The sequence below is a fragment of the Ornithodoros turicata genome, chromosome 6 (assembly GCF_037126465.1).
Source record: "Ornithodoros turicata isolate Travis chromosome 6, ASM3712646v1, whole genome shotgun sequence".
In the NCBI taxonomy this organism is placed as follows: Eukaryota; Metazoa; Arthropoda; class Arachnida; order Ixodida; family Argasidae; genus Ornithodoros; species Ornithodoros turicata.
In genome coordinates this window covers 5,056,911-5,079,639 of record NC_088206.1, presented here as the reverse complement: position 1 = coordinate 5,079,639, position 22,729 = coordinate 5,056,911, and the positions used below count along the sequence as shown (strand labels likewise).

Here is a 22,729-nt window from a genome sequence, read left to right as displayed (position 1 = left end):
ACCAGGGTTTCTCAAACCAGGTTCTACGGCCGGTCTTCCAGCATTACGGAATTCACCCGCGGATGGTGAAATGTGTCGGATGTGTTGTCATCCCCAACATATCATCAACTGCAGCGCAGCGTTGCACGAGGCATTTCGTAACATTACGCGATGTCTCGTTATATGCGGAGGTTTAACCGTTTATACTGAGAATAATGCAAAATATGAATTCACGCTACACAAAATGAGTGCACAACATGATGTTTGTAGCGTGTTAGCGAACAGTTGTACGACCTTGTGCAGAGCCATTTCATTCATTGTTTAATCAATTAATTTTCAACATGCTGGCAGGCGGGCACAGATGTATATAGAGGTTCCCCGAGTTCGCAATGTCTCGGAACGTAGTCAGAGAACGCAGTGCGACGTTGTGAGTTTGCTCTGACACATAATGTTGCTAATCATTAATAGAGCCTGAAGTTTTAGGGTTTTACCCGATTCTTCCCCAAATTTGCACCCCGAATTGAAGGTTGCCTCTTTAGGGTGAAACCCGATTTTTACCCGGCCAATTGCCCTCTCTGGGATGTCTGTAGGAATGCACCAACTTACTTGTTTGGCAGAAAAATGCAGTTACATCACCGTTTGTACCAAACTGCTACAGTTAGTTTGAATAACTGAGCCCGATTTCTCCCCGATTTTAGCGTAATGGAAGTTTTTTCACCCGAATTCGCATGAATTTAGTGCGCGCGTTTATTTACCCGATTTTTACCCCCCGAATTTAGAAAAAATATTTCCCGAAAACTTCAGGCTCTAATCATTAACGCAGGGGATCATCTCAAACTGCGTGAGCAGAAGAAACTCCCACACATTTGTTGGCAGAAAAAGGTGCAGCAAACGAACCTGTGATCAGGGATCGGAACCGAAACTGAACCCGAACCGAAAACCGGAAAAAAACGTTATTTTCTGACGAACCCGAACCGAACCGAACCCGAACGATTTTTTTGCTTGTCCTGAGCCGAACCGGAACTGAACCAAAAAAAAATTGATACGGTTACCGGTTCGGGAATCGGTTCAGAGGTGAATTAATTGTACTACTGACGGACCTTTTTTTTGCTCACCTGAACGGTTATCTCACACCTTTCTCTTACAATCGTGTACGGTGAGCGTAAGCTTGCTTGCATGTAGCAGAATTACTGCCCGTGGACCGGTTAAACCGAGGCCGAAAAAAGTAACTGTTCCAATACCTGTAAATGCCCCGACCGCTGACAGATTTTTTTTGTCTGTGTATGTGCGGGGGGGGTTCTCCCTGAGTCGAACCCGAACCCGAACCGATATACCTGAACCGGTTCAAGCTGATAATTTCGGTTCAGCGGAGCTAAACCCGAACCGAACCAATATGCCTGAACCCGAACCCGAACCGGACCGAAAAAAATACCGGTTCCGATCCCTGCCTGTGATACGTACATGTAAGCCCGATACGTTCGTAAGATTAGTAATGCAAGAAAGCCTTTCGTGAAATGCGGAAATGTGCAAATTTCGTCCCCTCACCTCGTCGTCGTCATCTTCTCGTTGCCGTCCAACCTCGTACAGACGGCAAATGCTCTCCGTGCTGCTCATGGTGGCGTCACGAGGCCCCGAGTTCTGATACGAGCATCACACACACATGTCAGGGCCCCCATGCATTATACCTCAATACTGATCTGAAACGCCTACCTCAACAATGGCCACATAATAGTCAGTGGTATCCGTTTTCAGGTCAAAGATGTTTTTCTTGATGTCGACTGTGGCTGAAAACGACAAAGATTGATTCAGCTTCGATAAAAGTAACAGACTCGCTGCTTTTGTGCCGACGTTCTATCTAGTTTCCCCGTTCATACTTCTGCGGATGTGGAAATAAAGAGACCGCAGAGTAACACGTACAAAAAAAAAAAAAAAAGGAAAAATACACAACAGAGCCTCTTTATAGTGAAGCTAGTCAGACTGCTAGAAAGCTCCACTGCATCAGTAGTTGTAATTTAAATAATTATCGGGAGGAGATTTACGTTTAAGCTGCATGTGTTGCGGGGTGGGACTGCAGGTAAATTTCAGCCAACCAGGGTTCTTTAACGTGTGCCGGAAATCTCCGACACACGGTGCTGGAAGCAACGTTTATCCTCCCCCACATTGCTACCGTCCTCGGTCCGGATCCAACCCGCGATCTTTAGCTCAGCAAGCCAGCACATTACCGACAGACTGCTGGTTTGGGCATTTTGCAATACACACTACAACACATGATAAGCGTAAACACTGCACGTTGCATTTGGCCAATTAATGCCTCCTCCCACACCTTCGCCACATGGGTGTATAAAGTTGCGATGTCGTCTGCTTCAAACGATTTCAAACACAGGCTATCAGTGGCTGTCCATGCAGCTCATGGCCATAGCTACAGCCACCGAAAGCACGGTCGTGATTGGTGGACCCTTAACTAGTACGACACGACGTTTAAGTGGTCAGGATTTGCCTATCTAGGTGGCATTGACGTGGCTCTGCGTCATCCGCAGCGTAATTACCTAAGCCCAGAGGGAAAATGTGCGTGCACATTTTTCTAGCTTCCTAGAATATTCTACAGATTCTGAGAAGCTGTGGTGAAATTGCAACATGGGCAAAATACTTGTTCGTGGCCCTCTCCTGGCATCATGGGGGTCAAGAGATTCTTACCGATGGAAGAATAATCCGACGCATCGAAAGTCCTGAACGACGATCCAAACAGACGAGACGATTCGTCGTCGTCCTCCGTGAGTACGGCTCCGTAGAGAACGTCACCGGCACCGTTGAAGGTCACGTGGCACTGATCCAGGGTGGGGACCGTGTGCAGCAGGCGGAACGAGCGAAGGTCCCAGACCTCCGTGTTTGAGATTATTTCCAGCCCGTTCGGATGAAACACGCCGTTGATGTTGGCATTGAACTTATCGAACTTGTGCACGGAAGACGCCGAACGCACATCCCACAGGACTCCATCAGATAACACCAGGTCGTCTGTCAATGCACAGGGAAGCTAACGTTAGGGGGAAGCATTTTTGGGCTTTCATAATTGGGGCCCGACTTTTTTGGGTTATATTTTTTTGAGCAACATCGGGAGGTAAATGTTGGCTTATATGTAATTTTCTTCGATAATCTGGGTGTAATCGGGTTGAACTGAATCCGATTCAAACAAACTGTGGTCGAATCGGATTGAATCAAGCGCAAATCTTCAGTTTGCTCGGTATGAATACATGACACCACCAGTAGACACAGAGCATCAATATTTAGTTCATGCATCTAAGAGGCTGCAGGGTTTTTTACCTTTAGGTTTAGTTTAGGTTACCTTTAGGTTAGGTTTACCTTTAGGTTAGGGTTTTTTACCTTTTTAGGTTTTTTACATTTACAACACAGCTTATAAAGCTTTTAATTTGATTTGGAAGGGGGGGGGGGAATTGGGCGTAATCGGGTATAACCCTCGAATGTCAGGCCCTGTTTATAATAAAAGCGATAAAAACACACACGGCGTTCGCGACGAATTAAAATTAACGTCACACATTGTATTTTTATCGCTTTTATAAACATGTGTGTTCCCGGCGTTTGGTCAGGTCTTCAGCCTATTTGTAATGTAGCATGACATAGCTATGCTCTCTGCGTGGGAAGCATGTCTGACACTATGGCGCGTGTCTACAGAATGTAGGAGTCCCGTAATAAATTGAAGTTCTTCCGCTCTAGTACCAATAACTAGCAAATACTCCATTTTCCTGTAGTTTCGTTCAATTCAAAAGCTATTGTCAGCACATACTTTCAGAACTCTGAGACACAGTACGGCACATTATGCGTAGGGTGCTCTACAAATTCGAGGCTCTAAGAATGCTTCAGTAGTAGTAGTAGTAGTACCCATTTTCACGCTGTATTACGGATCGAGATATGGCACCAGACATTTTAGTGTCTGAACTTGAGACGAGCATTTAACACAGAAATATCGGGTCCGAATGTAATAGAATCTACCTCATACACCTCCTGCTCAATCAACAAAACCTTAATGTTACTAATCACTCGAAAATCTTTAAAATAACGTAACGAACCAATCCAACGAGGTTCTCACCTGACGGACTGAAGGTAGCCTTGTTGCGATTGTAGTGGTTAGAGAGGTCAGGGTCGCTCAATTTTAAGAGCAGCGCCCCAGTGGCAGTGTCGTAGATGTGTGCCACCTCGTACTTGGTGCCCAGTATCCGATCGATGTTCTGCTTGCCAAATTCCACGTAATGATCTTCATCAAATGATAATCTGCAACGGTTAAGATGACCGGTACGTGAGTATGATAGCCCACATTTATACTTGCAACCGAATGTGCTTCCAGTAATTATCCTAGTCTCTGCGTTGTCTCAGTTCACTTTCGTGCAGACTGTACGTACAGATCTGTCCACTCACTTCGCTTCGAAGACGTCCGTAAAGGTCCAGAGAGCCGAGAGCGGCCTCCTCCAATTGGACGACGTCAGCAGAAGTCTCCCGTCCTTCATTGGGCAAAGTTAAATGGCAACATAATGGTACCATACAAAACAGGGCCGGGTAAAAAGAAAAAAAGAAGAAGAAAAGAAAAACTCACCTTTGAGGGCTGGCAGTTTGTTAGCTCAGAGTCATGACATGAATATGTAGCTTCCTCCTGAGAAGAATAATTTTGGCAAAATTTTTTAAAATATATTTTAAATCTATTTATATATATTTTTCAATTTTTTTTTGCATTTGTACAGACTCAACAGTGGACCCCCTTCAAAGACCTGCGTACATTATATACATAGAGCCTTGTGGTTTGGGATTAAACCCCGTAAAACTTGTTTATCTCTCCAGTTTGCATCAACGCCTCTGAGCGCAGGTACGGACAGTACGGTACGGTACGGTACGGTACGGTACGGTACGGTACAGGCACAGATTAGCACTATAAGCTTTGCACTCTGCACTACTTCTCGCATCCTTTTCATTTAATTCCTTTTTAACACCTGAAAGTCTGGTCTTTCGCATGATATAAGATTTTACCCCGTTCTTATGTAGCTTTAACATAACACTCAATTTTTACCACCCATTTTGGAAAAAACATAAAACCTGGAAACACAAGGGCTCCGCTATGTAACACACAAAATGGCTAGAGCACAACATGCAACATACATAGTTGACATCAGGATATAGAACAACCAGGGCATGTACACCAACTGTAAAAAACCCGATATTGGGTAGGACAGGTACGCAGCAACAGACATTGTCATCCCAACCCCAAAATATCACTTTTTGCGCCACCTTGTGGTAACAAATCACGGTGGACATGACTCTGAAAATACTGTGGCACAATGTTTTTTAATGTCATTTAATTTCTCGCATATTTCGATAACAGCATTCAATGCAGGTCACATACATACGGTAGAAGAAATACCCACCAGGCCTGTATAGAGGTTGTAGACATGCAGATCACCCACTAACGTACCCAGGAAAACAAACTGGGACGTCAGTGAAAATGCACAGCACGAGTAGCTGCCCGTGCCTTCGGGATTACGAAATGTCCGCACGGGTCGGAACCTTAAAGGAATTGTAGTTGTCTCTTATAAACACCAGGCAGACATCATAAGGGAACACAAAAGGCAAAAACAGCTGTAACCAGAAGCAGGAGAGTAGACTTCCAAAGCACCAAACTAGACAGAACCACTAAATTAGGTTAAATTACCCACAACCAAATTTTTAAGGAGCATTTAAAATTTTTTTTTTTAAGGAAAAGGAAAACGTCCCCTGACCTCCTTGGGACACCCTCTGGACGACACGTAGATAATGCTGCATAACAATCACGGACGTTTCCCTAACCCATGGCGAGCATAGTTCTGCTCCTCAACTGAGGATGGTGCCGGTGTGGAGCCGAAACAAAATGTCTTCCCTACCTGCCTGTGGAACTCAGTCTCGCTACTCTCAAGCGGACTCTATTTAGTGCCTCTATTCAGCACTTTCCTTGTAAGTTACTGTAAGAGTTGTTGATTTCGCGTGGAACATATTTTCGAGTTTTGGTGGAGGCCATCGCTGACGCAGGGACTTAGATTCACGAAAGCAGCAAGCTCATCTTTCTCGGGGACGTCGGGATATCTACTTCCGAGGTACTTAAATTTGCGAATTTTTGGTGCTCGCGAAAAATCGTTCCACGCGAAAAAAAAAAAAAAAAAAGATCTCTTAGAGATAAATTATTTGATGCAGATTGCTTCTGCATACAAATTGAAATTTGTGACACTGACGTTTTTGATTATACAATGTTTTACTAATTCATGTTCCACTGTTTTGTACTAACCATTGTACAATATTAGAAGACCATCGTGCTGTTTATGGACAAGCTAATAAAACTATATAAACAAAGTAACTATAATTAACATACTATATTAACAAACCCCTAATGAACTAGCATACTTTTTTGTGCTCAGAGACGTCTGTGTGCTTGGAAGCATCTTTTTGAGAAAGCCAACTAACAAAAAATCACAGTAATCGAGGTCAAACTAACATAACTCTACTGCATGAGTAAGAGCAGGGCAGATGTACCAGTGCCTTACCGGCTGTAGACGAATTTTCTGTGAAGTTTTGCACCATCACAGCCACCGGAGGGAGGAAACACCTACATGAGAGAGTGGTGCAGCCTTGGGTAATGTTTTGTTTCTGCACGAGCCCAGACAAGTAACTCACTTGACTACGTTGCAGACGAGAGGACATGTTTAATGGAGCTGTCGTCCGGTACTGAGGCTCCGGACAACGGTGAGGTCTGCGAAAGGACACGCAGTGCAACGTAAGTGACGTGCAGGTGCAGTCAATTTGGCAAAAGTGATCAATAACAACTAGACGCGTCTATAAAAATGTTGTGAACCGCAATTTTTTTTTAAAATTTTGTTTATTGTAATTTCCCTACTGTTCCACCTAGGTGGCACTGTATGGGTGAGATGGGAAATACACAGGGAAAAAATAAAAATAAATAAATGCAGGCACGAGGAATGCAGGAATTCAATTCAAGATTCTCGTGTCAAGATTCAAGTGTCTCGAAGGAGACTTAAATGGGCCTGCTTTCACCACTTTTCAAGTAATTACACTTTACAGAGAGAACAGAGCAGGATATCTCACGATCAGGGTCAGATTAAAAGTTTAAAAAAAAAGAAAAAAGAGTGTACATACACAAAAAGCTCGAAAGGTGGGCAGGTAACGACAGGGTTCTTGCAGAGAGCGTGCTGCTGTCGCAGATATTCCTTGACAATGGAGTCGAGAGACACTGCGTGGGGGCCGGGAACAGCGGCTATGGATGCCCCAGCCCCTAACCGCTTGAGCGCGGGGGAGGGCTGAAAGAGACTGGTTCCGGTGCCGCTGCTGATGCTGTTGCGTTTCTGCAGTGCCGGAACTGGAGGCGTCCCTTCGCTAGACACTCGTAGCTGGGCACTCTGCGCATAAAGGGCTCGCTGTTATAGTATTTCTTCTCGCATTTGCTCGTTGTGGTTGTGGCAGATTACAGTGATCGATTACATTCTTTCTAATCGGTTGACCTGGGCAATTGTAATTCGGTCATGTCTCTTCCTGGAATGCAGAACTGAAACCACTCGGCTAGTTTGCCGTTAAAACTCCCACCAAGATATGCAATTCTAAAACGGCGTTACTTGTCTTAGGAGTGCCAGGCTACCATTTGTATTTGGAGGTACGTAGGTTTCTAGCATCCACTCGGATAAAATTTTTTTTACTGCTTTCTTTAAACTTTGCTGCTTTAAATTACTTTAAACTGTTACTGTTATTGTGGCTTTTAACATTTCCACTCACAGCACACAAGAATTACACGCGTAACAAAACATTAGACGCAGCATAAATTAACCTAACCTCTATCGAAGTGCATATCACTTACAGTAAAATGTCTGCGCTACACAGTGAAGTTGTAAAACAAGTGTGTAAATAAGTAGGTTTGCGTGTTTTGAGTATTGCAGCACTATGTTAATTATGCACTGTAACACATTATTCAGAAAGAATACTAAAGGCAATTGCATGGTTCACAACTGCCTTGATAGTCACATCCGCTGTTCATAGTTATATACCCTGCGATGATTGGATAAGTATAATGATATATGATACGATATGATGTGCCACAGGCAATGAAGCTAACCCTGTGTATGGAGAGTGAAGAAACTGGTGTTGCGGGAGGCACCGGTAGCGAAGTCGACACCGCCGAAGTAGCAGACGCCATGCTGGTGCTCGAACCCCCGTTGGTGGCTGTCGGCGTCGACGGCACGGAAGTGGTCGACGTGCAGCGGGACGTGATTGGCCGAGCCTGGAAGCGCGAAAGGAGGGGGCAAGAGTGACGGGCGTGCTCAGCAAAATAAAAGGCGTCGACGAGGAATCGCGCACCGACGTCAACGTGCAACGCGGAACTGCAAAACTTACGACGCGGTTGGCGGACGGAGACCACGGGACGCCCCCGGGAGTGAGCTGACCGCCGAAACAGTTCTGCATCGAGGACTGGCGCACTGTGGGCAGGGCTGCTTCACGTTGCAACGTTGCCGCAGCGTCTCCCAGCCCTTTTGCGAGCAGGTGCTGGTAGATGAGCTGGAGCAGGTCCTTCTCACGGTAGCGAATGTTGGTCTGCGCCACGACTTCCGACTGCGCGTGAACAGGTCATTTGGAGACATTGGTGCTCTTTTTTTTTTTTGCCAAAAAAAAAAAAAAGTGCATTGTATGCGAGTAAATATGGCAAGCAGGTTTTATGAAGCCTGAAGTTTAAGGGTTTAAACCGATTCTTCCCCAAATTGAAGGTTTGCTTAGGGAAAAAACCCTATTTTTACGTGAAAGAACTGATGTTCTGAGGCTGGAACAACATAGAAGGGACAAACAAAGCCTACAAAGCTAACTTTTCCAGTGACTTTCATCTTTCACCCTATTTTTACCTGGCAAACTGCCCTCACTGAAACATCTGACTCACACTAGCTCGTTTGGCAGCGAACACAGTTATATCACTAATTTGTACCAAACCAGCACAGGTCATCTGAGTACAGTTGAACTTCTATATAACGAATTTGTAAATGCTGGCTCTGTATTTCGTTAAATGGAGATATTCGTTAAATGGAACACGCCAAGTTAAACAAAGATGGCCACCGCACTACCAGCGCCGCGCGTACCGCAAAACGTCATTTGTCATAAAACAGGTACTAAGGTAAGAAGGGCACAAAATATCAAGCTTTATTCATTACATAACGCTAGGTAACGCGTAATTTGTGCACAATATCGTTCTGAGCATTCATAACCTTCGTAACTCCGGATGACCTCGACTGCTTTCTCCTACGCGATCGCGTATCGAAGTTTCTTGGTTGGTTCACTTGCACTCATGACGTCCGGAAAGAACAACCGTACACCGCCGAAAAGAACGAGAAACGCGTACATGTCACGTAGACGTCTGCGCCGATGGAACCTTGAACGGCAGCGGCATCATGCCCATTTTACCACCGTCAGCATCAGCGGCGCGAACAAAAACAAGTAATGAAAAGGCACAAAACCGCAACGTACTGTCGTCTTCATCAACACAAGCAAATTAGACTTCGCGAGATGTCAGCAATGCGTGTTTTCTTGTCCGAAAACAGGTGCGAAGAGACCCTCGCGCCGGTTTCGAAACAGCGTCGGCGCAACGATTACCGGCGGCGGAGACGCACATGTCGGCACGCTCGTGCCTACAGCACATGACAACCGAAGTAACCAACGAAAACTTGCGTAAGGACAACAGAGAGGGAAGGTTTCTCCTCCTTTTCTTCGTGGTGAAGGGGAAAGACACGCGCAGAAGAGCCCAGAGATTTCGTTAAATAGAGGTGACCAAACGAATGTATTTCGTTAAATCGAATGCAAAAATACATTGGCGTCTATAGGGATGCGTTCGTGCAACGGAAATTTTTCGTTAAACAGAGGATTTCGTTAAATCGACGTTCGTTATTGAGAGGTTCAACTGTAATTACAACCAGATTTCTCCCCGAATTGAGTATACTGGAAGTCTTCCCACCTGAATTTGCACAAATTTAGAGTACATGTCTATTCCCCCAATTTTTACCCCCCCCCCCCCCAAATTTGGGGAAAGACATTTCCCAAAAACTTCAGGCTCTATTTATGAACCTAGATGGCATTGACAGTATAGTGTGCAAAGACAGTAGTGTTCTCAACGAAAAATGATTTTCACGAGCTAGAAGAACGTTCCTCACCCGTTGGATGCGTTCCAAAGAAGTGTCGATGCCAACCGCCATCAGGGGCGCCCCTGTCACTCTCTCGACTAGTTGCATGCAGTAGCGGCAAAACTTGACGTGTTCTCCGCGCTTGTCCTGCAGCACAGGCTCGCGCATGAGCACTGAAAATAGTTCTGTGTCAAGATCTCAGCTGAACCGACGACGACAGATCGAAACATGCCGTACAAAAGCAGCCTAACCTCCTCACAAGTTAGCTCACGACTGTTACATTCTACAGCATGCGACCTGCTCAAGTTACCTTGTAGCTGCCCACTGGCAAAAAGAGGAAGCTTGCTGATGATCTGTCTGACAGTGTGACAACGTGCCAGTCCGCACAGTGCCTGCCAGTAGAGGAGATGATGTATGCAACACGGCGTAGAAAAGCTAACTGAGGGCTGACACTACCTTGCAGGAGAGCGCTCGGAGCGAATCCGCGTCCGTGATTGGGCTTTTCACGGTCAGCAAGTTCAGGAGGACCTACCATATGAAAGGACGCATATAGCATGTTATCGCATGCACTAGGTGAACATGGGTGATACAACACACTGGATTATCTGGAGATAGTATTAACCAGTGATGGCCAGTAGTTAACTACGTGTAGTTAAACTACCTGATTGTAGTTAAAAAGTAGTTATCAACTACTTGCAGAAATGTAGTGTGCAACTACTAGTTAAACTACTATTTCGAGTAGTTAACTATAGTAGTTAGGTTACTGCAGGCGCCAACTACTTCCGATTTTGCCGCAAGCTTTACGGCACGATTGTGCTTCCGACTTTTACCTTTTGCTACTTGTTTGATGAGAACAGAAGTGCAGAGCAATGCTTGTGATTCATATTTAGGCGTCCAAGAACACTATCGAATGCGATTGATGTTGATGGACAACGTTGAGTAGCTAGAGATGTAGTTAAAATACATTCCAGTAGTTAAAGAAGTAGTTTTTAACTACCTCCCCTGAAAAGTAGTCGAACTACTAGTTAAACTACTCCATCACAAAGTAGTTAGTAGTTATAGTCAAACTACTGTAGAAGTAGTTAGCGGCCATCACTGGAATTAACTGCCACCCTCAGCCTTCTCGGATACAGCTGTATAGTTGTAGCACTGCTCCGATTTGTCACCACACAAAGAACTGTATAGTTTACTCCGTATAGTATAGTTTACTCTAGTTTCTCCCGTAGCCCAGATGCCGATTTTTACGCTAAAAAATGCAATCAACTGACAAAACGTAATGAGAGCATAGACCACTTCACTCGTGAGAGACATCAGGAAAGGAAACCAAACTTCCCCCTGCTTACCATGATGCCATTGTTCGCTCGGACGGCATACCACATCTTCGACAGCAGGTCTTCGCTGCTTCTGACGGAAGCCTTCTTCTTGACGGAACCCGAGAGCATGCGACCCACACTGCCTCCAAGCTGGAAGCCAACATCGCACTGAAGTCACAAAAAAGAGACACAGGGGGGCACAGCGGGCAACATTTTGCAATGTCACTTTGCAGCACAGACTGTGTCAACGATTTAAAGAGGGCACACAAAGATGCACTAACCCTGGACGTGGGACCACAGACGCAGTTGATGACCACGTTCAGGGCAGAGCGCTGCACGTCGGGGTCGGCCACGAAGTCTCCCTCGGCGGAAGCGAGGATTACGCTGGAAATAGAGACGATCGTCATGGTTACGTGGTTGAATCACGTTACGGCGCGCTGCACTGGGACTGGGCATGTCCAAGGGAATGACAAATGGGACTGCCAAGTAGGACGGCTTGAAAGACCGCTTAACATGTCAACTAGTGTACGGGACGTAACAGGAGGAAAACTGTGTCTGGTCGACACTGAACCGTAACATGGATTTTTTAAATTTTTTATGGATGGATGAATTTTTTTTTTTTTTTAGGATTTTGTTTCATTCTGGGTTCCCCTCCTGTATGTAAATATGTACCGTAATTTCACACGTATTAGCCGCGGCTTATGCGCGATTTTTTTTTCTCATGGGCGCTGTGCGGCTTATCCACCGGTGCGGCTTATCTGATTACTTTTTGTTTTCAGGTATTTTCCCCATACACTGATTTTAACGAAAGGGTCGACAGTGTCTCTGGAATAGCACTGCCCTGCTGATGCACGAACAGTGCCTAACAGGGATGGGTCCACATTAGAGTAGATTGCCCCCATGCAGCTTTAACGAAAGTGGTGACAGTGATTCATGCCTTCTGGAAGACCACTGACCCATCAATACATGAAAAGCGCCCAACAAGGGCACAATCCGATCTTGGTAGAACTCTAGAACTGACTTCCTTTGTTGTACACTATGCCGATCCCGGAGTATGGACCACAGGGTTTATGGCATTACTCTATGGTCTCCTTTGTCGCACATAGGAGTCGTCTCGTATTGCCCGCGGCTTATCTGCGAGTGCGGCTTATCTGCCGGAAAATTTTCAAAACGTTCCTAAAAATGCGTCCTGCAGCTTATCTGCGGTGCGGCTTATACGCGTGAAAATACGGTATGTATTTTCCAGTAGAGATGACTAATAGATAAAAATAAAATACAAAAACACGTAAGGCGGACTCACTTCTTAAGAAAGTCTGTGGGGAATTTTTGTTCGCAGGCTTCTCGTAAACCTCGCCAAATTTCTACACGAAACGGGTACAGGTGTGTTCCCCTCGAGTTTATCTAGGGAGTGACAGATTTTTGAACGCCTGACGCGATCCACTGACTTTTGGCGAATTAAAGTTTGTCAAATTTTTAATACACGGGAGTCTATGGGAGATGCAACAAAGTCGCTTCTCTCGGCCCGCCCGCCCGCGATATTTGGGCCACAATGATGTCATTCCCTACAGCAGCAGTCGGGGAATTGATTGCAATCAACAAATTCGACAAGCTTACTGCAGTTTCCCAGATCCCTAGGAATGAAAATAATGGCTTTGTCATTCGCTATCATGCTCTGCAAGCTGGTGCCGATTACATTACTTTCTTAAGGCGCAGGAGGAAAGCAAAGCAAAGAAAACAATTTTACGACGGTGCAGTCAACTCACTCCGGAACTAACGTTAACTAGACTCGTGGGCCTGTTACGAGATTTTTAAGATGTTCCAGGTATAATAAAATTCCCGATATAGTAAATCTATGGCTTGGTCCTGACCAGTTTACTATCAAGGGGTTCTCCAAAAAATTATATTTAAAAAAAAGGGGCTGAGGAGACATGACCGGTACCCGGTGTTGCCATGTCATTTGCAAATACGATTATCTGCTATGGCACGACCTTATGTGCCGACACGTGCTATACCACAAGCTATATTGCTAAAAGTACCCATAGCAGCAGAAAGTGGTTGTAAACATAATTCATTCCTCAAAGAGATTCTCCGAATATATTCCAGTGCGTGTTCCGACCAAGGACCTCAAGTGCACGTTACAGACCAGCTATCCTTCAGTGTTACATCAGCTACAGTTCAAATGATCTCACGTAAAAGAATGTCAGAAAAAAAACGGAGTCGTTATATCGGAGTCCTAGCGTGTTGCTGAGACACCGTCCCAAAACAAGCTGCAGAACGAGAAAACACACCTCATTCCCGTGGCTGGACGATGGTACCCCTGAAGGCCTGATGGTGGCACATCCAAGGAAAGGCTGTTGCACAATGCAAGCTGTACCTTGGGTACCACTGAACACACTGCCAGGACGTCTAGGGCTGCCCTCACAGCATCAGCCTTACTAGAATGGTTCCAGTCATACGTCATGGCCACCTGCAGAAATAGGTTTTCATCGCAGCTTAGTAATAAAAATACAGCATGATGATGTACCCTGCACAGTGTAGGCACACTGGCACATGGTATTTTTGGTAGTTTGCTGGCTTTCTGTTAGGTTGAAAAAGAAAATATCACGGAAAGTATATCATGTTGAGAACACCTTGGTCTGGCGTTTCTCAAAGGAATTCTACAATTTTCCAATGGACACCTCAGCCTTTAAAGAAATATTTTAGAGGTTAGCCAATAACCCCTACCTCGTTAATTAGTTAGGCACACTGAACACAATACTGGCGACTAGGATACACAACTGCTAATGACACGTACAGTAGCCAACAGAGTTTTCAGATGCCGATTATTCGGACGCCCAAGGGGGACCGGTGATTAGTACATTTTGCGACCGTTTTTCCGGACAGGTCGAAGTCTGAATGCTCGATTTTCTTTTTCTTTCGAATCTCGTAATGAAACAAAGGTGTACAAAAAAAATATTTTAAAGGCATTAACTGTAGCAAAATGAATTTTTAAGATTTTTTTTTTTGCATAAGCACCACAAAACAACTGTGCTTAAGAGAGGCGTACAGACACGGACAGTTGGAGAGAAAGAGCGGGAAGGAGCGGGGGACAGGGGAGGGTCAGTATGCGTCCTGGGCAGACTTCGCGGAGAAACTGTGCCCATATTCTGCCGGAAAGTCTGCCGGAAAACCCAGGGGAAAACCTCAGACAGCACAGCCGACGGTAACCCGAACGGACCCACCTCCTTCCCAGTCCTCGGCATGACCTTGGCTACCTCCAACGGTCGGACGTTTTTTTTACCCGCCCGGCCGTGCCGATGGTAGCCCGACTCACCGTCTGCAGGAGAAGGTTGACGCCGCCGAGTCGCACCAGCTCTTCCGCCGGCTGCCAGCGGGCCCTCGCGGGCAACAGTTCCAAGAGGATCTCGATGTTCTCCCAGAACGCTTCCGTGCTCCATCGAGCTGCCTTGGTGGCCAGACGTGGGGACGTCGCCACTCCGCATCCGTTGTTGAACATCGTCGGCACGGGGGAGCCATTGCGAGCGTGCGCTCGTCGCACCTGCTCCGCCTTCAGCGCGAGCTGGGCCTCAAAGTAGCGTTTGAGGGCGACGCAGACGTGCCGTGCCGTCTGCCTGCTGGCAAACACCTGGTGGCAAAAGTTTAAAACTAAGTTTACACGTCGCCTATAATTAGAGCCTGAAGTTTTCGGGAAATATTTGTTTTCTAAATTTGGGGGGTAAAAATCGGGTAAATCAACACGTGCTCTAAATTCGTGCAAATTTGGGTGCAAAAACTTCCAGTATGCTAAATTCAGGGGAGAAATCGGGCTCAGTTACTGAAACTAACTGTACCGATTTGGTACAAACAGTGATGTAAATGCATTTGCTGCCAAACAAGTGAGTGTCCATTCCTACAGACATCCCGGTGAGGGCAATTTGCCGTGTAAAAATCGGGTTTCACCCTAAAGAGGCAACCTTCAATTCGGGGTCCAAATTCGGGGGAGAATCGGGTTAAACCCTAAAATTTCAGGCTCTAGCTATAATCATAAGAACACACTACTTGTCACACAATCTGCCGGAGCCCCCCCAAAAAAAAAGCAATTATGAAAGCCTTTAAGGAAGGGATTTTGCAACATATGCTTTCTACTGCATAAATGTGAGTACAGCAGATGAACTTGAAGCAGCAACTAAAACAACATCCCCTACCTATCACCCATGCCTGTTTCATTTCCCCGGTTACTAGGCACCGTAACGGTTCTACAACTTGGAACGCAACGTTTTACCAACGTGGATTCCACGTTCCACGCTAGGAATACCACAGCTTACCTGCTCGTCGGTAGTAACGTTGTTGGAGTCTGAATCCCTCACAAACACGTCCAGCGTGCTCATAACGTTGAGCAGCTTCCGTAAGCCGTCCTGCGCATCGAACAACTCCAGCAAAGGTCGAAAGGGGAACGCCAGTCCAAAGAACATGGTCGCGTTGCAACGACTCGAGTCGTGCGACCGTTCCAGCAGCCACAGGGCGTACCTGCGAGATACGTTGGCGTAAGGCACGTGTGTGGAGGTAAGAGAGAGACAAGCAAGTACGTACGATACCAAGTTGGACAGAACGTTCTGCGGCAAGAGGCAAACCTGCGTGGAACACGAAATGAACAAAAGTCGATTGTTACCGTCATGAAAGACACTGAAGGCAACAAAAAGTACTCAACAGCAAATGTACAGACTTTACATTTCAATTACCGTAATTTCACGCGCATTAGCCGCGGCTTATTATGCAGAATTTTTTTTCTTCTCACGGGCGCTCTGCGGCTTATCTACCGGTGCGGCTTAGCTGATGACTATTTTTCTCTGGTATTTTCCCCACACGCCGGTTTTAACGCAAGGGTCTACGGTGTCTCTGGAACAGCACCGCCCTGCCAATGACGCTTTAACGAAAGTGGTCACAGTGACTCATGTCTACTGGAAGGGCACTGACCCATCGATCCATAAAAACACACAACAACGGCACAGTCCGATCTTGGCTACCCACTAGAACTGACCTCCTTTGTTGTACAAATCAGTCCAGCCTTATCTGCAAGCGCGCCTTATCTGCAAGCGCGCCTTATCTGCAAGCGCGCCTTATCTGCAAGCGCGCCTTATCTGCAAGCGCGCCTTATCTGCAAGCGCGCCTTATCTGCAAGCGCGCCTTATCTGCAAGCGCGCCTTATCTGCAAGCGCGCCTTATCTGCAAGCGCGCCTTATCTGCAAGCGCGCCTTATCTGCAAGCGCGCCTTATCTGCAAGCGCGCCTTATCTGCAAGCGCGCCTTATCTGCAAGCGCGCCTTATCTGCAAGCGCGCCTTATCTGCAAGCGCGCCTTATCTGCAAGCGCGCCTTATCTGCAAGCGCGCCTTATCTGCCCGAAAATTTTCAAAACCTTCCTAAAAACTGGTCCCGCAGCTTATCTGGGGTGCGGCTTATACGCGTGAAATTACCGTACCAAAAATAGCAGCAGTGTCGTTGACTACTAAAAAAGAAAGGAAATACTACAGTAAAGAAAGGCGCTGACCCTTTCCATGGCGTCTTCGCTGTAGGCGAGATAGTAGAGACAGACCGAGACGCCGGATGCAGCCACCGAAGGACGATGCACTTCAAGAAGTTTCTGCAGACCCCCAACCGCTATGAACTCGAGAGCAAATTTCTTGTGGCACAACAGGGAAGCCAAATACTGGAACGAAACGCATCGACGTGAGACGCGACGTTTTACGAGACGGCCACCCGTCGCAGGCTGTGCGTCGGGTTGCGCACCTTGAGTGCCTCAAACGCGAGCCTGACGTCTTTGTTTATCCTCAGGTCGACGTATCGCAGCAAGAGGCGGAGAGTACGCGCTTCCAGGACGGCCCCGAGCAGTTCCTGGTATTCTCCGAGGGGGGTCAGGTACTGCAGGATCAGTCGCTGCTGCATTTCACCTGTAAGTGGGTGCACCTAAAAAAAAAAGAAAAAAAAAAACAAATAGGAGGGGGGCAGGGAGAGAAGGCAGAACATGAGTGCACTTTCTCCACCAGTCGGAGCATCACGAAAACTTTAAAGGGGCTCTCTCTCTCTCCCACTCTCGTGGCAAACTCTCGACGTACACACCTGATGCGACCCAATCATGAGGGGTTCGAGTTCCGCCCAGCTGCTGTTAGAGCCCTCGTTGATCAGTGCTACCATAGAAGTGCTGCAGCGAGGGACTCCATCAGTTGCCTCCTGGTGGCATTCACTGACACCGTTCCCCAAAGATTCCTGAACGAGCAAAAAAAAAAAAAAGAAAATGAAAGGCAACATTCCGTGACTTCATTCCTGGAGCTTTTGTTTTGGGAAACTCGGGGGATGTTATGTGGAGGTCTAACCGTTTTCTCAGAGGCTTTATCCCATTTGAAAGAACAGAGGGAAATTTATCAAAACCTACTGGATAATGCACTCGGACAGAAAGGAAAAATCGACCAGGCAAGTAAAAATACGAGAGAAAAGGCCAGTGCATCACCTGGTTACCAGGGTAAATGTTAACAACAACATAATACTTTTCTCGCTCTTTTTTTTTTTTTACTTTACACAGGACATCTTGCAGCTGGAAGTAGTCTTACCTCACTCAGCTTCCACAGACGCTGCAGCATGAGGGGCACCAGTCGGGCGTTCGTCTCTCGGAAGTTTGCCGCCACGTCCTGCACTTCCATAGCTGCTGCCAGGAGGCCCGTGGCGTACGCCCCGAGTGGCAGGGGGCTGTAGGCCTCGGCCCAACCCATCAGCTTCGACACGAGGCCTTCGGTGTCCTGGAATACCACGGACGTCTCCAGCCCCGGCAGTATGTCCAGCAGCAGACGACATGCTGCCGTGCTCAGAGCGTGGTTTCCACTGGTGTCGTGGGTCAGGACGTAGTCGTTCACGAGCTGAAACGATATTGCGGAGAAAGGTTACGTATGTTTCAGCTAGGTACCCTGAATAACTTGCTCATGCTTATCAGGGCCACTGATAAAGCCACACTGAAAAGCGGAATCACGGAGCTTCCAGACCTTGTGCATGAAGTCGTCGTTCTTGAAGAGCGCCTTCAGCAAGTGGCCCAGGGTACAGAATGGACGGGCACGGCCTGAAGTGGTACCAAATAGAAAAAGAATGATGCATGCTTCTTTGCACGCTTGCACGCTTGCTTCTATTGCTATGCTTCTATGCTTCCTAGCCATTTTTTCATAGAAAAAGAATGACACACTGCATGGTGGCAAGTACCGTTTCATTGAAATGGCTCGAAATCCATCAAATGTAACGTATTCCCACAAATGATACAGCCACTCTTGGAAACAAGACTCACAGAAGACCAGTGACGGCCAGTCGTTAAACTACTAGTTAAACTACCTGATTGTAGTTAAAAAGTAGTTATCAACTACTTGCAGAAATGTAGTGTGCCACTACTAGTTAAACTACTATTTCGAGTAGTTAACTACAGTAGTCAGGTTACTGCAGGCGCCAACTACTTCCGATTTTGCCGCAAGCTTTACGGCACGATTGTGCTTCCAACTTTTACCTTGAGCTACTTGTCTGATGAGAACGGAGGTGCAGAGCAATTGTGCCGTGCATGCGTACTAAATCATCACTTTTATCGCCGCTTGTGATTCATATTTAGGTGTCCAAGAACACTATAGAATGAGATCGGTGTTGATGGACAACGTTAAGTAGTTAGCGATGTAGCTAAAATACATTGTAGTAGTTACAAAAGTAGTTTTAACTACCTCCCCGGAAAAGTAGTTAAACTACTAGTTAAACTACTCCATCACAAAGTAGTTAGTAGTTATTGTTAAACTACCCTAGAAGTAGTTAGTAGTGTCTTGCCGCCTCATACAGTGTAATTCTCCTTGAGGTAATAATGGGTGAAGTCTTACTTGGGTGACGATCATCGAATGGATCTGGATCCATCTTGAGGTAGGCTTCTGTTTCCCTTTCCACGAGTTCTGCCAGCCTAAAAGATGAGCGTGGTTGTTAAGGTTCACACTTGAGTGTTAAAACGTGTCTTAGCCGAGATACACCTTGAGAGAGTGGACACATGCAACAGATGCTAATGATAAAAAAAAAAAAATTATATTAGGACAGAACACTACAGAACAAAGAGCTGCCACGCCTCACCAGGTGTTCGCAAAAAGTGATCAACGGAATGTCTTAGCAATAGACCTCACACATGAACATCAAGGGCTGTGTTATTCAATATTGCATTTATCAATCCGCAATTTTTAAGGGGTTACAAAACAGCCTGCCAAATATCTTCCAATTATCTTCCTTCATAAAACAACGTAGCTTACAATATGCAAATGTGCAATTCCTTTAGCTCTAGCGAGCGTACTTGCGCAGAGGAGCTCCTATCAAAAAGCATAATCTGTAACACTCTCTCCTACCTTCACTATGTCACTCGGCTACATCATGATATTTCCACGTATCCCAATGCCGCATTCCAGGCGCTGGAAATCAGTAATGTTGCGGACTCATAGCCAATAGTGTGCATGTGAAATGAAACACTGGGGACTTTCAGTACATGTTGCAGTTGCAAACTTGCGGGCTCTTAGTGGAAAGATGTTTCGAACCTACCTCAACTTCTTGATACTGATATAAATTAATGTGTAAGCAGCCTGTACTGTGATAGGTTGATGAAGCGCAACAGCATAATGTGTGGCTTTTGTCGTCAAGGCATGGCGGAGTGCAGCGCAAGTACGAAAGAGTGTCCAGAATATTTTGTCGGTTTGCGGACGTACTATATTCTGTAGCACCGATAAATCTGAGAAAACATCCACCGCCATCAACATAGCACAGCGCAACAACAAAAAGAGTGCACACTGTGACTGGGTTAGTGATCCATTAATAGAAGAGCTCCTGCAAACAACCAAGTTATCAAGGGCTGATCAGCATACCCTGCTGAAGTAACCATGACTACAGATTGACACCAGGGATGCCAAATTTGGCTACTTTCTGACTGTCGTGGTGCCGATATTTGGGCAATGGCGACTTGGCTATTTTCTGGCTACTTTTCCGGATTCTTCTTCGCGCTGCATTGGAGACTCAAGGGCGCCCAAATCAGGGTAGTTTTCATTGTGCACCACATAATGCCGAAGTACGAGCAGTGCGATCATTTTTGTTTCTCTTGACGATCGGCCTTCTATCAGTCGGTACGATGTCCTTCGGGCTATTTTGATTGTGTGCCTGGTGTTTTAGCACTCTTTAAAGAGCCCTTCATTCAATATATGATGCCTGGACACCTGACTCCATAAAAAAAAAAAAATATGGGCTACTTTCGGCTACTTTTTCATGGTGTGTTGGCGGCTTTTCAGGATTTTGACCTGGCAACCCTGATTGTCACCCACCTTGTGAGACTCGGAATGGGATCTGCGTCCGTCTCTGCCTCCCAGCGTTCAAGCACTTGTGCCAGTTCCGCTGCTGAATCTAACAGCGTTGGCATGGCTTCGCCTGGGGGTGCCATGGCACAGAGGGTTCCTCTACTCTGAAACAAGGGTCGCACGAATATGGGACGTAATGTCTTTAAAAAAAAATGCTGCAACAATGTAAAAGGAAACATCAAATTCTTCTCTGTGAATTCGTTCGACAGGTAGAAGCAGACTAATGTTTGTGAAAATATATATATATAACCTATATATCCTAACCTATAACCTATATATAACCCATATAAGCATATAGGTTATATCATACCATACACAGCGACACGAGTGTGACATGCACAATTTTCGGTTAGACAAGATGCATCTGATACACTAGCTCCACAAAGCCTGCCCATTAAGGGGTGCCTAGGTCTATAACGTTAATATTAATGTTAATTTAGCTGCAAAAAAGGGAAAAAAATAAGAAAGATGAGAGCCAGGTTACCTACAGGGGCTCTCACTCACTCCTCCCATAAAGCAGAGTCGGCTGGCAGTAGAATTCCAATAATTCAGTTCAAGAGGCATGAAGTTTGGCCCGAGCTCCGTCGAAGTTCGAATTACGAGATTATTCTAATACAGCGGCTTCGTCATAACGAGGGTTTACTGTATTTTGATTTTTTTAAATGCACTGTCCATGTATTTCATGATTTATGCTTTCCACTGTTCATAAATTTCCTGATAGTCCCCACAAGAAAATTCGTTCATTCGCAGTGAAAGACTTTACCATCGAACGTTCAGTCCGACACTATAGGATCCTAACATCTGAGAACTGCAGCAAGTGAACGATAAGATTGCAAAAGAGTGTATCACGCAGATCTTATTTATGTGGCTACTTGACGCTGAGTGTATTGAATCAACAGTCGTGTATCATGTCCACGAACAGCAGTTTCACCAGATATCAACTTCTGGGGGGGTGGTATGTCTATGGAAACGTGTTTATATACGTCTTTGTGCATTGATAGCCGCTGTATTGGGCAATCTCAGACATTTCGGGGGGTTGGGGGGCGTTGGCTTCTGTTTCAAAGTTGAGCTGCTTCCGCTAATAGCCCGTTTCAAAAGCTAGACTACAATACTTAAAGCAGACGACACTTTACGAAAAGCAGACGGCCGTCTGACGACCACAGAAAGTTCTAGGCTTCTGTGTGGAGTACTAACAATAGAGTATACCGGTAGTTGTGATCGTATTTACCTCCTACCGAGCGTAACCTTGTGTACGTAAACAATTGCATGTACACACACGCATACAGACAAATCAACATGCGATCCTGTACGTAACCAACCAAATCAACCAATATCATCATCACACGTACAACAGGACATAGACAGCTCTAAGCGGGCTTATGCTCATGGTAATTCATTCATCAGTGCTCAGCCGATCGCAGAATACTGTCACGTATGAGCATTCTATCTGATACAGATTATACTACACAAGGCTTAATTAGCAAGTGAACTATACATTAATTAGAAATGTTGCTTTTGGCATGCGTTTACCTGACCAGACAGGTGCTCAAACACCGTTGAACATATCAGGAACCACCAACAGCAGTTTCCATGCACCAGCAGTGCGTACTAACCCTAGTGCTTCGCGTCGAAAACGATGCCAGCGGCAGCTCTTTCGCTAAATTTCGATTACGTCCGGGCTATAAGCCTCTGCCTACATATAATTTTGCTTACCGCAGAGGCACAAATTGTTGCACCCCCGAGTTACCAGTCAAAAAATTTTGACCGCGAGAACATCGCTATTACAACGACACGTGCTTTAGTTACGATACACTGCACAGGATGCCGCTGTGGTCGATTTCGAAACGGCAATGCAAGCAATGCGACGTATTTTGA

The 22,729-nt window shown here is 45.9% G+C and overlaps 1 protein-coding gene across 7 annotated transcripts in view; it reads right to left on the bottom strand.

Moving 5' to 3' along the window:
• LOC135398922 (DDB1- and CUL4-associated factor 1-like) overlaps positions 1 to 22,729 on the bottom strand; it is a 25,722-nt gene extending 2,993 nt beyond the window's left edge. For 2 of the 7 annotated variants that reach the window (XM_064630484.1, XM_064630489.1), the window contains exons 1-29: positions 22,385 to 22,729; positions 20,822 to 20,958; positions 19,355 to 19,431; positions 18,494 to 18,567; positions 18,068 to 18,370; positions 17,580 to 17,726; positions 17,250 to 17,426; positions 17,011 to 17,169; positions 16,055 to 16,095; positions 15,790 to 15,991; positions 14,799 to 15,110; positions 13,774 to 13,952; positions 11,767 to 11,869; positions 11,516 to 11,653; positions 10,629 to 10,700; positions 10,483 to 10,564; positions 10,203 to 10,345; positions 8,407 to 8,622; positions 8,129 to 8,293; positions 7,162 to 7,421; positions 6,682 to 6,757; positions 6,552 to 6,613; positions 5,406 to 5,544; positions 4,583 to 4,639; positions 4,408 to 4,490; positions 4,082 to 4,263; positions 2,674 to 2,991; positions 1,690 to 1,763; positions 1,525 to 1,617 (exon numbers count right to left, since the gene is read on the bottom strand). In XM_064630484.1, coding sequence (XP_064486554.1) covers positions 1,525 to 1,617; positions 1,690 to 1,763; positions 2,674 to 2,991; positions 4,082 to 4,263; positions 4,408 to 4,490; positions 4,583 to 4,639; positions 5,406 to 5,544; positions 6,552 to 6,613; positions 6,682 to 6,757; positions 7,162 to 7,421; positions 8,129 to 8,293; positions 8,407 to 8,622; positions 10,203 to 10,345; positions 10,483 to 10,564; positions 10,629 to 10,700; positions 11,516 to 11,653; positions 11,767 to 11,869; positions 13,774 to 13,952; positions 14,799 to 15,110; positions 15,790 to 15,991; positions 16,055 to 16,095; positions 17,011 to 17,169; positions 17,250 to 17,426; positions 17,580 to 17,726; positions 18,068 to 18,370; positions 18,494 to 18,567; positions 19,355 to 19,431; positions 20,822 to 20,937 — 4,050 coding nt within the window. In that variant the 5' untranslated portion in view covers positions 20,938 to 20,958; positions 22,385 to 22,729. The remainder of the gene's footprint in view (positions 1 to 1,524; positions 1,618 to 1,689; positions 1,764 to 2,673; positions 2,992 to 4,081; positions 4,264 to 4,407; positions 4,491 to 4,582; positions 4,640 to 5,405; positions 5,545 to 6,551; positions 6,614 to 6,681; positions 6,758 to 7,161; positions 7,422 to 8,128; positions 8,294 to 8,406; positions 8,623 to 10,202; positions 10,346 to 10,482; positions 10,565 to 10,628; positions 10,701 to 11,515; positions 11,654 to 11,766; positions 11,870 to 13,773; positions 13,953 to 14,798; positions 15,111 to 15,789; positions 15,992 to 16,054; positions 16,096 to 17,010; positions 17,170 to 17,249; positions 17,427 to 17,579; positions 17,727 to 18,067; positions 18,371 to 18,493; positions 18,568 to 19,354; positions 19,432 to 20,821; positions 20,959 to 22,384) is intronic. The other 5 variants (XM_064630485.1, XM_064630486.1, XM_064630487.1 and 2 more) reach the window with 5 other exon arrangements.